This window comes from Mchenga conophoros, linkage group LG7, assembly GCF_057382185.1.
Source record: "Mchenga conophoros isolate Kocher_MC1m ecotype Shallow Benthic linkage group LG7, M_conophoros_male_GT1.1, whole genome shotgun sequence".
NCBI lineage: Eukaryota > Metazoa > Chordata > Actinopteri > Cichliformes > Cichlidae > Mchenga > Mchenga conophoros.
In genome coordinates, this window is record NC_140532.1 from 31092552 (window position 1) to 31109603 (window position 17052).

General features: G+C 38.8%; 1 protein-coding gene across 1 annotated transcript; it reads left to right on the forward strand.

Moving 5' to 3' along the window:
• Positions 1-627: 627 nt before the first annotated feature.
• LOC146570439 (leukemia inhibitory factor receptor-like) lies at positions 628-16774 on the forward strand. The gene is made up of 17 exons (XM_085281179.1): positions 628-803; positions 6386-6537; positions 6629-6785; positions 6885-7133; positions 7250-7376; positions 8784-8929; positions 9011-9156; positions 9246-9408; positions 9498-9559; positions 9834-10056; positions 10695-10871; positions 10952-11053; positions 11133-11291; positions 11915-12043; positions 12145-12238; positions 12333-12390; positions 15646-16774. The coding sequence occupies exons 1-17, from the start codon at positions 734-736 to the stop codon at positions 16135-16137; spliced, it is 2706 nt and encodes a 901-aa protein (XP_085137305.1). The 5' UTR covers positions 628-733; the 3' UTR covers positions 16138-16774.
• The last annotated feature ends 278 nt before the right edge of the window (positions 16775-17052 follow it).

Sequence of the window (17052 nt, forward strand, 5' to 3'; positions counted from 1 at the left end):
ATAGGCGGTAGGTGAAGAGTCTTGACCACGGACACAACGACGGAGAGCGTCCGAGCCGGTGCGCAAACCGGCAACCTTCTGATCACAAGGCGAACTGCCAACTCTTGAGCCACGAACGCCCTAACTAGCAATGATAATAATACTTATGTGATGTAACACAAGCTTATAGGGCTCATGTTATATACTTTTCCATAGCATTAAATTTGAATTCAACAGTTCAATCTTTCAAATAACAGACATACATTTGTGAAATCATGACACATTTGTGAATGTATTTTAACAATCTAAATATGCATATGTACAACAAAATATATTTACAAAACAAGTAAACTGTGTTTTATTACATTTACAGTGATGTTATGTTATTTTACATTTACATAAGTAGACTGTGTCAGATCACAGTCTACTTATGTAAATGTAATGATATTCTAGAAAAACACACAACTGTAAAATACACAGTAAAATAATTTGACATTACTATTTTTTAGAACAGTGTAACTCAAATGCACTTCCAAACTGTGTTTATGGAGGAAGGCAGGCTACAGGAAGTAACCTGACACAGACAGTGACATTTGCCTGCTGTCTGCGTCAGTCATCAAACAGAAATCTGCTTTTCAACCACCTTCGAGCGGATGTTAATTGCCATAGCTATCACAACAACTCGACTTGATTCATGACAGTTTTTTCTGTCAAGAAATAAACAGTTCTACACAAGAGGATCATCACGATTATTATGATAATGATTGCATGGTTGTTATTGCTCTCACTCTTCGGAAAAAGTACACAAGATGGACAAGAAAACGGTGAGTATGTCGTCATCTTACCTTTGATAATCTACAGGTATGAAAGGTATCTGATATGTTTAATAAAGCCAAGAAATATTGATTTCAGATGCTGTGTTTCAGCTGCCTGTGCATACAAGATCATTTTTATGTGGAGTCTTTTTTTACTGGTCAAGCTTAATTTACATCAGCATGCAACAGTGGAGGTGCAACTCATTTTCAGGGACTTTGGAGTGTGTCTACATCATCTCGTTGATTGAGTGATTTGAGATTATTTGATTATAAGTGGGTGTTATAAATGTTGTCTTTAACTATTTTTATATGTGTGTGTAAATTATATTATTTTCCTCATCATCATTTTCCTCAGGAATTCCGAAGAAAATTGGTTGGCTTTGAGTAATAGTGTTATCGATATCATGCACAGTTTGCATTGAACTAGCATCACTGAGCTGAAGAACAAAGCCGAGGTATCATTTAGTAATTACTTTCACTAGTTTGTGTGAACTTGTTGACCTTGTTTGTGCTGTGGCTGGATTTTAGAGAATTATTCATGAAAATGTTTTATAAATAATATGACTTGCTCTGTGTCCAGTTACACATCATCCTAACACTGTGCTGCTATCATGAGTATCAGTTAGCTGTATTGATTGTACAACATCACATGATTGCATCATGGCTTTTCTTTTTATCTTGCTTTTTATCCTCACACTTAATGCAGGCAATCACATGCTAATTCCCCATCTTCTCTTGCATAACATCTTAAGTGCAGAAGTAGAGCAGAGCTGTCATTGCCCAGTTTTACACTTCCTGTGCCCTCTGAGTTCCTCCCACAAAGAATTTAAAAACAAAAAGATGCACAGGAATGGATGTTTAACACAGAACCAGAAAGCTCTACATTGCTATGTCAGATTGCTTAGCATATTAAGATTTAAGAGATGTTTATATTTACTTAAGATCAATCTACTTCAGTGAGCACATAACAAGCTGACACAGATACAAGTTTGATGGAGCCACCATGTAATCTATAAGAGCAAGTTTTGTACTCCGGCATTTTGGCCATCACCATGTTCATGCTGAAACCAGAAGTGATCACATTTGGACAAGAAGGTTATCAGTGTGTATGGATGATCCACAAAGACTCATATTCAGTTCAATCCAATCCAATTCCCTCATGAATAAGCACTTGGTGACACTGGAAAGAAAAAACTCTTTTGGTCAGGACGAAACCTCTGACAGAACAAGGCAAATGACCCCAACCTTTGGGGGTTAGGGCAGAAAGACAGGACAAACATATTCTATGGAAGAGAGCTACACAATAATAAGTACTGCATTTAATGTACCGTGGTGTATAAACACATAGTGTCTAAAGAAGAAACACTTAGTGCATCATGGGAAGTCCCGCAGCTTGCAGCATAACTGGGTGATAAATTCAGGGTCACCTGATCCAGCCCTAACTATAGGCTTTAGTAAAAAATAAAGTTTTAAGCCTAATCTTAAAAGTAGAGATTATATTTGTCTCCTGAATCCAAACTGGAAGCTGGTTCCATAGAAGAGGGGCCTGAAAACTGAAGGCCCTTCCTCCCATCCTATATTCTAGGAACCACAAGTAAGCCTGAAGTGCTTTAATGGGGTGATGTCTGTGAAGGTTCTCAGTCATCCAGGTCATCGTAGTCAAAGGGGTGATATGGTACTATAAGCTCATTAAGATAAGATGGGGTTTGATTATTCAAGACCTTGTTTGTGAGGAGCAGGATTTTGAACTCAATTCTGGATTTAACAGGAAGCCAATGAAGGGAAGTCAGTATAGGAGAAATATGCTCTCTCATTCTAGTCCCCGTCAGTCTGTCAGACATCCTGATAATAATGAATTACAGTAGTCCAGCCTGGAAGTAATTAATGCATAAACTAGTTTTTCAGCGTCACTCTGAGACAGGATATTTCTATTTTTAGGGATATCGCCTAAATTGAATAAAGCAGTCCTACAAATTAGTTATATTTGTGTTATAATATGCACATTGCAAAACATACGGTATCCTGGTTAAAAACAACTCCAAGGTTCCTCACAGTGTTACTGGAGGCCAAAGTAATGCCATCCTGATCAAGCATCTGGTTAGCTACCATATTTTCAGGGCCAAGTACAATAACCTCAGCTTTATCTGAATTTAGAAGCAAAAAGTTAGAGGCCATCCAGGTCTTTATGTATTTAAAACATTCATGCAGTTTAACTAATTTGCGTATGTTATCTGGCTTCATGGACAGATAAAGTTGCAGTGAAAATGTATGCTATGCCTTCTGATGATAAGGGAAGCATGTATAATGTAAACAGAATTTGTCCTAGCACTGAACCCTGTGGAACTCCATAATTATTAGTGTGTGAAGAGGACTCTCCATTTACGCGAACAGACTGCAGTCTGTTAAACAGATATGATTCAAACTAGTGATGTGAGATACCACTGATTTCCTTTTTGATCCGATACCAAGTAAAAGTCAGGGTGGTATCGACGATACTGATCCGATACCGATACTCTGTACAAAAACGTAATGTTTCATTGTATTTCATAATACAATATATAATTGTATTATGTAATTGTAATAATATAACTTCATAATTATTGCAGGACATCAGACTACTTTTTTTATTGCTTAATAATGTAGAATTATCATGTAGAAATAAAAAACCTGAAGTTGTGCCCTATTTGAACATGTTGAGAGACAGACCGTCTGTCTCGCCCTAGCAGCACCTGTCCCTCTCCTCCTCTTCAGTTCGCCTCAACATAAGCTCGTCATATTCTGTGATGTGATTTACTCTCAGGTGTTTGACGAGGTTAGTGGTGTTGCCACAACACGTCACTGTCTTGCCACATGTATCGCAAACCGCGCCTCGGCCGTTTGTGGAGGTAAAATACGTGCACACATGACTCCATTTATGCTCAGCCATTGTTGTGAGTGCGCACGCCAGGGGCTGGACACATTTATACAGCTGTGTTTTGCACATGACTATGAAAGGCGTAAGAGGAAATAGTTCCTTCCAATTTAGACAATCCGAATGATATAGTTTCTTTCCACTTTGTTCCTGTTAATGAAAAACTACAAATTTACCCCAAAGTACTAAAATATCGATATTTTAATATGAGAATTGATTCTAGAGCATACAGGGAGTGCAGAATTATTAGGCAAGTTGTATTTTTGAGGAATCATTTTATTATTGAACAACAACCATGTTCTCAATGAACCCAAAAAACTCATTAATATCAAAGCTGAATGTTTGTGGAAGTAGTTTTTAGTTTGTTTTTAGTTTTAGCTATTTTAGGGGGATATCTGTGTGTGCAGGTGACTATTACTGTGCATAATTATTAGGCAACTTAACAAAAAACAAATATATACCCCTTTCAATTATTTATTTTTACCAGTGAAACCAATATAACATCTCCACATTCACAATTATACATTTCTGACATTCAAAAACAAAACAAAAACAAATCAGCGACCAATATAGCCACCTTTCTTTGCAAGGACACTCAGAAGCCTGCCATCCATGGATTCTGTCAGTGTTTTGATCTGTTCACCATCAACATTGCGTGCAGCAGCAACCACAGCCTCCCAGACACTGTTCAGAGAGGTGTACTGTTTTCCCTCCTTGTAAATCTCACATTTGATGATGGACCACAGGTTCTCAATGGGGTTCAGATCAGGTGAACAAGGTGGCCATGTCATTAGTTTTTCTTCTCTTATACCCTTTCTTGCCAGCCACGCTGTGGAGTACTTGGACGCGTGTGATGGAGCATTGTCCTGCATGAAAATCATGTTTTTCTTGAAGGATGCAGACTTCTTCCTGTACCACTGCTTGAAGAAGGTGTCTTCCAGAAACTGGCAGTAGGACTGGGAGTTGAGCTTGACTCCATCCTCGACCTGAAAAGGCCCCACAAGCTCATCTTTGATGATACCAGCCCAAACCAGTACTCCACCTCCACCTTGCTGGCGTCTGAGTCAGACTGGAGCTCTCTGCCCTTTACCAATCCAGCCACGGGCCCATCCATCTGGCCCATCAAGACTCACTCTCATTTCATCAGTCCATAAAACCTTAGAAAAACCAGTCTTGAGATATTTCTTGGCCCAGTCTTGACGTTTCAGCTTGTGTGTCTTGTTCAGTGGTGGTCGTCTTTCAGCCTTTCTTACCTTGGCCATGTCTCTGAGTATTGCACACCTTGTGCTTTTGGGCACTCCAGTGATGTTGCAGCTCTGAAATATGGCCAAACTGGTGGCAAGTGGCATCTTGGCAGCTGCACGCTTGACTTTTCTCAGTTCATGGGCAGATATTTTGCCCCTTGGTTTTTCCACACGCTTCTTGCGACCCTGTTGACTATTTTGAATGAAACGCTTGATTGTTCGATGATCACGCTGCAGAAGCTTTGCAATTTTGAGACTGCTGCATCCCTCTGCAAGATATCTCACTATTTTTGACTTTTCTGAGCCTGTCAAGTCCTTCTTTTGACCCATTTTGCCAAAGGAAAGGACGTTGCCTAATAATTATGCGCACCTGATATAGGGTGTTGATGTCATTAGACCACACCCCTTCTCATTACAGAGATGCACATCACCTAATATGCTTAATTGGTAGTAGGCTTTCGATCCTATACAGCTTGGAGTAAGACAACATGCATGAAGAGGGTGATGTGGACAAAATACTCATTTGCCTAATAATTCTGCACTCCCTGTAAATTACTGGTATCGGAAGAATCGATATTTCAATATCGATCCGCACACCACTAATTCAAACCACTGCAGTGCAGTACCTGTAATACCTACAGCGTGCTCTAATCCCTGTGATAAAATGTTACGGTCAGCAGTAGCCTAGCAGCTTCTGCACTGTGATGAATTCTAAATCCTACCTGAAACTCTTCATATAAATTGTTCCTTTGCAGATAAATTATTAGCTGTTTAACAACCTTTTTCAAGAATTTCTGAAAAAGAAAATGGCCTATAATAATTAGCTGGGTCAAGTGACTGCTTTTTAAGTAGTAGTTTAATTACCCTGCCATAAAGGTCTGTGGTATCATCCTTTAATAGATATAAAATGTCTTTGAGCAGTCTTGTCAAGAAGATTGTAAATCAGAAGATTGATCTGAGAGAAAAAGTGTAAAAAAAAAAAAAGTAGCTGCAGATTCAAATATTAGATCCAGTTCTAGGTTCGCAGAAGAGCAAATATTGTTTCACGGAATATAAGGACCGTATACAGTACAGTAATTTTTTAAGGGTGTTAAACTTTATTGTAGCACCCAGGAGAAAAGCCACACTGGTTTTTAACTCGCAGTGGTGGCTCAGTGTTTGTTTTATTTTATGAGTTTAAGGAGTGTTTTGATTTGGAAATGACTAGTAGTATCAGATCCAAGAAGTGGATTGCCACTGATAAAGGTAACAGCACTAAAGGTGACATTACTAGAAACCAGAGGCTTTAACAGAGCATCGGTACTGAGAAAAGTGTAACGCTATTGGCACCACTATCCTGTGTCTTTACTGACTGCTGTTCAAATAGCCCAACAATTATGTTTTTAAGCTTAAGACTCGTTCAGTGTTCCACTTTAAACATGGAATTTCTCCTTTAGGTGTGTTGTGTTGTGGACCTCAGAATGTAACTCTTGCCCACAACGATCAGACACTCCTGTTAAAGTGGGAAGATGACCCTTCTTGCTCTGTGATACGAGATGGGCTCGTGTACGAGCTGCAGCTTCTCATAGCAGACAAACCTGAACACAATGTAAGAGATTATTATGGGTAACTATAATCCTCACTTCTGTAGCCTCCAAACAAAGAACTGTTGCTCTAATGTGTTTATGATAATGTTGTAGGGTGAAGTTGTTGTGGCACCTGCACAGATAGGATCTACTCATTCCTGGAAATGGACTTCCCATTTACCATCGCAGTGTGCTCGCCATTCAGTCCGGCTCAGGTCCCAATACAACAACCAATCAAGCCCATGGATGCAGAAGACACTACCTGGTTATTGTTGAATTCAAATCATTTAGATTTTCATAATTCTTACACATTTTACAGTTGTGCTTATTATGCCTCATTGTTGTTGTTTGGCAGGGATGCAAAGCCCAGCAGAAATATCAGTTTTCCCAAAGGATAAAATACTTGAAGTAGGCAGCAGAGCCACATTCTGCTGCATTGTGCCAGAAGGAAAAGGTTTCAGGAGAATGTATGTAAATGGGTATAAAGGCATGGAAAAAAAGATCAGTGAACATGTGCATGCCCTGACTGTCCACCTGGAACAACAATCAGAAAACTGGAGTGATGTAATATGTGAAACAACCAAAGGAGACATCAGTGGAGCCAGTTTTCACGCTGGCTGTAAGTATGAAGCAGCAGGTTGAGATGATGGTTTTGTTTTGTTTTTTTTTAATTTATCTTCTAAATACAGATTGCTGGTTCTTATGGTTTTTTCTTGGTATTTGCCATAAATTTAGACCCCCCTGGTGACAGTGATCTTCAGTGTGAAACCCGGGATCTGGAATCTGTCGATTGTTTTTGGAATATAGGAAGGAAAATGGAGGAACTTGCCATAGTCAGAAGAAAATACCAGCTTCATGGAAGGTATAATACAACCACAGGGTTCACTATGGAAGCAATTTACTTGTTTACTTATAAACAAGTAAATAAAATGTAATCTGACAACTTCAAAGGATTCACTGATTCACTCGGCACTTTATTAGGAACCCCTGTTCAAATGTAGCAGAGGTCGGAAGATCATGGCTCACTGCCAAATTTAAACCTTGAAAGCACTGAAATATAAACTGGGAAAAAAAACCTACCTGTAGTTCATACTGGGAAAGTTCACTGTGTGGGAGAATGGTCTTTCTAAAACTGACCAGACTTCTGTGTGTGTGTGTGTGTGTGTGTGTGTGTGTGTGTGTGTGTGTGTGTGTGTGTGAGAAAGCATTTCTTCCTTATTCTCACTGTGATTAATAGTCACAAAGAGAATCAAACATCTATCAGGATTCTTTAAAATAAAAATTAATAATTTAATAACTGCACGCTGCTATAACCTTGCTCCTGAAACATTTTTGCAGCTTGTTAGTAACATACATACAGAAGAGTAGAAACAGTAAAAATGATAAATCTCGAGGTGCCAACCTCTTTTGTGTTAATCTTATCTGTAGATCTGAATGGTACCTACCTGCCTTTAGTGGTTTTTCATTTTTCATGTTTGACTTTGTTTAATTTCTATGATTTGTTTCAAATTATCTGACAAGCCTGTTACGCAGTTAAGCAACAAATGTCATTACATGACTGTAATATTTAACTTCATCTATTAAAATGTTTTATGTTGTTGTAGCAGAGTCCCCAAATTACAGTACGCAGTTGGTGTTTAGATTGAAGATGAATCAATAATAAAACAGATAATTTGACTTATTTTGGAAATGGCTTGATATCAGGCTTAGTCAACATGATGGTCAGATGCACCCAAAAGGCTTTTATTTTCTTCTCTGGATAAAATCATTTTTAATGTGAGTTGTAATTTAAAAATGATAATAAACTGAAACAGCAATAATGAATTTATGCATCAACAAATAAAAACAAGCCAAAGATTCAGTTCCACAGGTCATTTTTGAAAACTTTAGGCCAATTTTTTTTAAAATAGTATAAAGGCCACTGGTTTGATTTCAGGAAGAGATACAAATTTCCTCTTCAGTTGCAGTATGAAAGGCATCCAGTATAAAAGTCTTCCAAATCAAAACACAGGGGTACCTGCTCTGGTAACCCCTTGTGAAAAGGGAATAGCTGACAGTAGCTTTAACTTGATGTGTTAACTTGTTAAAAATGGCCAAAGTGCAATTTTTGGCACTTTAACTTGATAGCAATGGTCTACAACAGCACTGCTTTCAGCTAAGTAGACTTGTGAAAAACTGTTTTCCCCCATTCCTGATTTTATATTGTTTTGTATGTTTGTGCCTCTGTGTTGTTGTTAATATTTAAGCAGTGTATATTTTTACATTTTAGCCCATGCAACATTGGACCAATGCATCAATTGGGTAAATGCTCGCAAAAAGTGGAGCTGGATGCTGCTGAGAGGAACTGGACCTTAACAGTCACTAATCCTCTGGGAAAGCTCGAGCTCCATGACAGGGTGGACCTGACCAAAAGAGGTAAAACTTTGGAAAAAACGAGGGGAAAAAGGCTATTCTTAATCTTTAAGATCAGCTGATTGTTGTGATCTCTTGTTTTAGTGCACATGGTTGCTCCAGACAAAGTGGCAGCTTCAACTGTGAACCCCAGAAACATCAGTCTGAAATGGAGCTGGACTGTGAAGAAGTACAGTAATCTCAACATCACATGCCAAGTACATGTCAGTGATGGAAACTCTAATACCAAAGTGAGTAGATTAAAAAGGAGGCTAAGGTATTGGCTTTTCAAAGTAAAGGTCTTCACTGAAGTCAGCTAACATAATTCTTGTCCTTGTAGGTTTACCAGACTGAAAACTTTGGAGTTGGCCTCACAGCTGCAGTCATCAAGGACTTGATACCACACTGGGACTATGACGTGAGGGTCCGATGTGGAACATCACAGCATTTCTGGAAATGGGGTGACTGGAGCAATAGTGTCAAAATCTGCACGAAGGGTGATGGTAAGTTGTTTTTGTTTTTTGTTTTTTAAGAGAAAAGACTTTAAAAATGTGTGAATGTAACAGATGTCGTTTGTCTGGTTGCACCACAGTTCCAGATGCTCTTGACGTGTGGATGAAGGTGAAGGCAGACCAGACTGTAATCTCCTGGAAGGTGAGTCCAAGTTGGCTTTTACAAAGTGTTTTTTTTAAAGTCACTAAGTCTGGAAACTGACTCAGTTTCAAGTGGTCACCAGTGGAATTAAAAAATACACTTTTACTTACAGCTAGTCTGTAAAGCAATACTAAATATTAATAAACTTATGTGGGAAAAAAATATATTTTAATAAACGTATTTAAAAATATCAGTGCAACAACTTATACAGTTAGAAAGTGATGTTTCAGAGGACACTGTTACCATTTCAGGTCTTGATGTTACGTCTCCACAGGTGCCACTGACCAATCAGAGCCATGGAGAAATCTTTGACTACAAAGTGTCCTGGGCAAAGACCAAAGACAAAAATCAGTCAAACCAAACCAACGTGTCCAGAAGCAATCACAGTCTTACACTCACGCTGGACCCCAGTGAGGAGTACATGGTCACTGTCACGGCTAGAAACATAAACGGCAGCTCATCACCATCGACCATCATCATCCCCCGCTGCAATCTAGGTATGAAGCTAACAGAGCACCACACATTACAGATAAGCTCACTTTGATTTCCATTTGGGGAAGAGGTTTGATTTTATCTAATCTGTGCAGAAGGCTGTAAGCAAAAGGTTTTCCAAACTAATGCAGAAAAGGAATAGCAGTTTTCATGATCACATGATTGAGATTATATCTATTATAAGTATACAAATTTGTAATTGTTGTGTTTATATTCTATATGTCCAAGTCATGGTGAGTATGTACATTTTTGCACATTTTATTGGTCTGCAAAGGGAAGCTAAATGCCTTAAAAGTACATTTGCCTGTAAGCAAATGGTTTTCAAAACAAATGCAGAATTTGACAAATTAATTTCCCTGCTCAAATAATGTAATATATTATAAGTTTACAAATAGTGATTCATGAAGAGTATAGAAATTCTGGCCTCATCTTAAAAGGGAAGCCAAATCCCCTAAAAATTGCACTGCATTCTTTCTAATGCCCATAAGGGGGCACCTCCTTGCTTTAGAGTCTAAGAGTCCTTGGAGTGGGACACTCTGCTTCAGTCAGGTCATAAAAACAATGGATGATCTCAAAGTTGCTATGTTCATTTTTCATGTAGAGTCATGGGTAAAACTGTTTTTTAACGAGGCTCATTTTTCAGATACATCCGAGGTGAAGACCTCCTGGATCAGTGGCAGCAATGGTAGCTTCCTGTCCTGGCCTGATAGTCCTAACGCCAGCTGTGGCTACATAGTGGACTGGTGTCCAGTCTTCGGTAATTGCACCTTCGAGTGGATGAAAGTGCCTCCCAACAGAACTCATACCACAGTTTTTTCAAGTACGTCCTCATCTTTGCCTACAAAACTGTTGCAGATCATATTTGCATCTGTTTCAGCACAGCTCCTTTTGTTGTTCCAGAGAACTTTGAAGATGGTCGGAGATACCTGCTGTCCATATACGCCTGCACTGAGGGAGCTGCGGTGCTACTACAGAGAAGAAAGGGCTACATCAGAGAGACCAGTAAGACTGATTCAGTGATTTCTCACAAAATGCGATGGTTCAATCAGCAGTGTATTTTATGCATGTCACATCTTTCCAGAAATAGGAGTCGAGCTGTTTAAACTCAAATACAAACAGGAAGACTCGGCTGTTGAGGTATCCTGGGAGCCCATACCTCTGGAAAAGCAGACTGCTTCCATCCATGGATATATTCTCTACTACCAGGACAAGAGCGGGAACGTTTTTAACGTGAGCACAGGTACAGTATGAAGGCATACTCACTCAGGCCAGCTATGATTTCAGTCTGGACATTAAGCACAGGATCAGCACTTTTTCATAGGTGCTCTGTTAGCTGAAGTTTAATTCATTGTTAGTATTTACCTCCTGGCATATGATGACCTTCCTCTTCCAGTATTTGCATCAGGAAATGGCTAATAACACAAGTTTTAACAAATGGACACAATGCCCCCTTGTGGTAGTCTAAAAACAAAACAAGCCTCCTTTTGAGGTCTCAGCCTGTAGATTTAGGCTAAACATGATTGTGAATGCAATAATTCATTAAAAATAATTTTTGAATTGATTGCAGACACACACTAATCACCCCAAAAATGTCCAAATTCTTAGACACCATTTTTTTTGCACCCTTTACAGTAACCTGAACATGTTGTCGACGAGTTGTTTACAAATTGATTGGCACTCGGACGATGACACACTTAATCACACTATTAAGTTTCTCTACTGATAACAAAGTCCTGGTTTTGTTTCTCCACACACAAAGATTAGCTTGTAACTGAGATAAATAAAGTAAGTCTCCAGTGTTGCCCGATGATCGTAAACATGTATTTATGTTGTAATAATGGCGGTCACTCTGTGTTGATTTAGATGATCCTGAAGCCACCAGCCTCACTGCAAAGAACCTGAACATCAGTATGTACACCTTCACGGTGACAGCATCAACAGCATTTGGACTTTGTGGTAATTCATCCATCAATGTCACCTTGAATCCCCAGAGTAGGTTAATTATTTCCCCATATGGACTATTTTATTTAGTAAGACTGTCAACATTTGTCATTTTCTTTGAATTACTTGATGTGATTCATTGTTTTCACCAGCTGATCAACTGATAATGCTGATCTTGATATCCCTGGGAGCAGTTTTTCTTATTCTGTCTGTCAGCACAATTATCTGCTATAGACACTGGGCATGGTAAGCAATGCACATTTATTTTCATTGTAATCTCTCTCTTTTTCTCATTCTCATTTTCCCCCCATTTATTTATATTCATTTTTTAACCCAACAGCATCAAGCACAAAGTCTGTCCTCCAATCCCGAAGCCAGTGCTGACTGAGTGGCTAACAGTAAGTTGTCACATTAAAGCAGACCTTCCCAAAGTGTGGGGCCCGCCCCTAGGAGGGGCGCAGAGCCATTGCGTTGGGGGGGGGGGGGGAGACAAAACGCTTGGACACTGCTAGCATGCGTGGCTAGCGTCCACAGAAACGCAAAGCAGGAGATGAAGCACAGCTGAATATGTTTCCAAACCAACTTCATTCTAAGCCAAAGACTAGAAAATATGGTGAAGCATGTCTGCTCTTTGGTTTCACCTGCACGAGGTAGGTCTCCCCTGCAGAATTGGTTTCCCCTTCGTCAGGAGCACCACTGGGCTCTTCAAATCACGGACAAACAGCATCCCACAGTTGTTTATGTTTTTAAACCCATTGTGCACAGAGAGGCATTTTTTTGAAAAATGTATTGATTGCAATGTTGAATATTACACATTAAAAAAACAACTACACGTAAAATAATCACACCCCGACGCCTCAGCCTTTCTAAATAGAAGGACAGTAACTGCGTGTTTATATGTAAGCGTGTAAAACCTGCAGATAGTCAGATTAACAGTAACAGCAGGGGAGACCGGGGATAGTTATAACGTGGGTCAGTTGTAACACTTCCAGTTTCTCCAATCAGGGCTAAGTTTCAAATGATGTGACTCATCCTGTGCATGCCCAACTCAGTTCTGCTATTGTAACCGGTGTGATTCTGCGTTGTCTGATAAAAAAGGTAAAAGAAAGAAAGACCTCCAAGTAAATAATTTGCCCACTCCAGCTCCTCTCCCACAGGGGAATTGTAGAAAAAGGGCTGGCATTTATTTTTACATTAAACATAAAATATGCATTTACACGTAACATATTTGACATAAGATAAAACAAAAACAACATGAAATCTGACATACCTGATAAAAAAGGTAAAAGAAAGAAAGACCTCCAAGTAAATAATTTGCCCACTCCAGCTCCTAGACCAAATACAGACAGTGGGGAAGAGGATTAGCTCAACCCACCACAGCTCCCAAGCTAGCAAGGAATACATATTCATGCTATCATTTATGGCGCCTAAAACACATTTATGACACACACACATACTACACACTTATAACATCTTACAAAAACAGGCTCAATAATGACAATAACTGAATTAAAATCGCAATCATAAACATCAGGGTGGTTAAATATGAATTATGTGTGCTTTAAGGTGCTGGAAAGAAATGACACCCACCTCTCCCACAGGGGAATTGTAGAAAAAGGGGAGAGGCAAAAGGGGTACACTGTATTTATAGTATTGCACCAAAGAAGAAGAAAAGAATGAGGAGGGGCTCTAACTGATAATGAACACAACTACAGGCTTGGAGGTCCTAAAAGTCAGGTATAAAAGGAGAAGTTTGGGGGTTTAGAACACATTTTGTGTAATTATAACAATGTTATTTATGACTCTGTTACACTATCACATGTGAAAAATCAGCACATTTCGTCAAACACAGACAATTTAACATGAAAAAAAGTAATTTGTATGCCAAAAAGTAAGTTTTTCTACTTTATTTCAATTTGTAATAGCATTATCTGCTTTGCAGTTAAACTCATCAAACTTAAATTATGTTATTTGTATGTCTATGGGGATATATTCTGTGTAGGTCTTTAGTGCTAATGTTTTAGCCGTTGGCTATAATGTTAGCTAGTTCATGGCTATAGGAGTCTGGGTCAGTTGTAACAATAATGCAGATGTTACAACTTACCACACTATTACTTTAACTTATATTAAACAAGTTGGGGCAACGACATCAGCAGAGAGAGGTTCACTGGTCGCTTTTGTATATGCGGTTAATGCCATTGGCAACACAATTCCTCCACTGTTTATGTTCCAACACATACATTATGCAGACCACTGTGTCAGAGATGGACCAGTAGGAAGTACTGGTAGTGGGAATAAGTCAGGATGGGTGCAAGAAACAGATTTCCTCATCTTTCTGAAGCACTCTGCAAACCACACCAAGGTAAGCCATGATAAAAAGTAATGGAATTGCGATGCTGGTGAACATCTACATTTTTTCAGCTTCATTGTTATGTTCAAAATTGGTGCAAGAGTTGTAGGTTATAATGCCCACTGAGCCAATGAGGCCAAACTCAAGGAAGACCAACCAAAATTAATGAAATATTCAGTTGCAGAAAATTCCATAATTTGTCTTTTTTGGGGGGTTGGAATATGTTCAAAAGCTAGATTTCTGCATTCTGTCACACACACACACAGAGCTACATAAATGGATGTAAGTGCATTCATGTGTTGAATAAACAAAGATTACATGTTAATATTTTGTTAGTACCCTTATTTCATTGTGTTACATTTTACCCCAGGATATGTTACAACTAACCCAGACTATGGGGTTAATTGTAACATTTCACTCTTTGTGTTTGAGACCATACCATGCAATGAGTAATTGTGCTGCAGAGAAAATAGCTGCACTATTTAATAGCAGAGACATGTAAATACTTTGCATTACATTTTGAATCCACTACCTTAAAAGAGCTTCAATTTACAGACAGAAATGTCAAAAATGTTACAACTATCCCCGGTCTCCCCTATTTTGTCTCTATCTGTGTGATGAACTCTGTATCCCTCGTCCACATGTAAACGTAAAAATTGAGTTTTAAAAAATCTCCGTTTTCGGTGATTCGAAACGCTGTTTACGTGTGGACGAAACAGCTGCGTTTTCAAAAATACCCGTGTAGGTGCAGACGTAACGTAAAAGAGTTAGTAGTTTATTTCATTACTACCTGTGATTTATTGCAGATTACTTGCATTTGCTTAATTGTTTACTAAATGTTTGAAGTGTGAAATAAACCGCAATGGAGCAAAATATGGGTGTTTGTGGTTGGAGGATGTGTGCGTGTGCACGTGCGAGAAGGGGGGCGAACATTTTTCTTGTAAAACAAAAAAAAGTTTGGGAACCACTGCATTAAAGGATAACTTTGACGGGGCACTTAACAATACCTAACCAATTAGTTTCCGGTACCAAACACAACTTTAACTCAAGTTAAAATGTTTGCATCAGTAAAATGTCTTTTTTTTCTCCTTTTAATACCACAAAATTCATTTCTTTTCGTGTAAACAAGCAAATTAAAATGCTTTGTACTGACTCACATCTGGAGCCATTCAAGGAGTGTTTGGCTGACTAATATGCTACATCTATACATCCTTCTATTGTACTAATCAATTATTTATTGGTTTCACTATCATAATCCAGATGTCTTTCCTGTGAATGTGAGGTCATTTTCTTTATTTTTCAGGATGAACATACCGTTCGTCATCTTCACTTTGATCAGAGACACTACAGGGAGGTCTGGGATGTTCCGGAGCTGCATGATTATTTTAGTGCACCACAGCCTGTTGTTGGCCAGGACTACATGCCTTCTTTTTCCTTCTCTCAGACTCCCAAAGGTTACTACAATAAGCTTCTGAAGAAACTCCAGCCACCCCTTACTTTACCCACTACAGGCCTCACATCTCAGCCAGGCGTTCTGTCTTTTCCAGGAAATGATGTATTTCCTAACCCTTCATATAACCTGAGAGTGCAGGGTGAGGACCAGCAGTCACAATCACATCTTCAGATCCAGCAGGGCATATGTATAATTGATAGCTTTCATGAATACCAGCCTCAGAGCCCTGAAGAGACCTTTACCGCAACTCATCCTGAGGACGTACCAGACAGTCCTCTTTCATATTCGTTCACGTACATTTTGTTGCCACAGAAGACATCCAAGCAGCTGCTGCATGTGTGAACACATTTAAAACTTATGTGAGTACTTCAGGCATCGTTAACTGCTGTATAGTTCATCCATCATCCACCAGTTCATCATTGAGTCAACTAGGGTTAGGGTTGGGTTTTGCTTTAGTCACACACTAAACAGGCATAATTTTAAGTGTAAAAGATGTTTCCTTTCAATAAAGTCTCAGACTCACTGCCCAGCCCTAACCTGGTGGATGCTGGGTATGATTACTATATATCATGCATGTATGAATCTCTATAGAAGTGATAATTATAGTCATAAACAAGCTTTCTAATAGTGAGTTTGGCTTCATGCTTTCCGGTAATTGTGAGCCACCTTTACCACATATTTTAAGAACGCAAAAGAAAGAAAGAAACGAATGTTCTCAGAAACAGCAGAACAGTAAAACTCCTACAAGTTCTCCCTAAGGTTAATTAGTGGACTTCATGGTAAGCATGTGTACCTCTTTGAAGGCCAAATCAGCACATATATGTTGCCAAGCGGTAAAAGGTCCATATTAACAACAATTCTTCAACTTGTTTATGTGCAAAATCAGAAGTAAAACGTCGCTTCAGAGAACATTTCTACCAGTTGGAGGTTTTTTTTGTTTGGTTTTGTTGTCAAGTTTACTGAACCTTGTGTTATTTTAATACTGTATAACAATAAAAACATATTAATAAAAGGAAATGCAAACTTTATTTAAACTTATTCTAATGCATGTAGTAAACTCAAGCAAATGATTTTTTTTTAAATGGTAACTTTCCCTCACACCTAAAAGAGAAGTGATCACATTCAGGGGTAACATGAGATTCAGTAGGTGTATCGACTCAAAGACTCAAAAAAGAACCAAAATAATCTACATCACAAGCTCCAATAGATTTTATGTACAGAGTTACAGAGTGGGATTAGCTGAGCTGTGCTGCTGCT

What these genes read in the sequence shown, in the direction of transcription:
- LOC146570439 (XM_085281179.1), top strand. Translation starts at nt 734, where the DNA reads ATGATAATGATTGCATGGTTGTTATTGCTCTCACTCTTCGGAAAAAGT. An exon ending in AGCCAGTTTTCACGCTGGCT is followed by an intron (nt 7,134 to 7,249) that starts GTAAGTATGAAG and finishes CCATAAATTTAG; the next exon opens with ACCCCCCTGGTGACAGTGAT. An exon ending in GGTGGACCTGACCAAAAGAG is followed by an intron (nt 8,930 to 9,010) that starts GTAAAACTTTGG and finishes CTCTTGTTTTAG; the next exon opens with TGCACATGGTTGCTCCAGAC.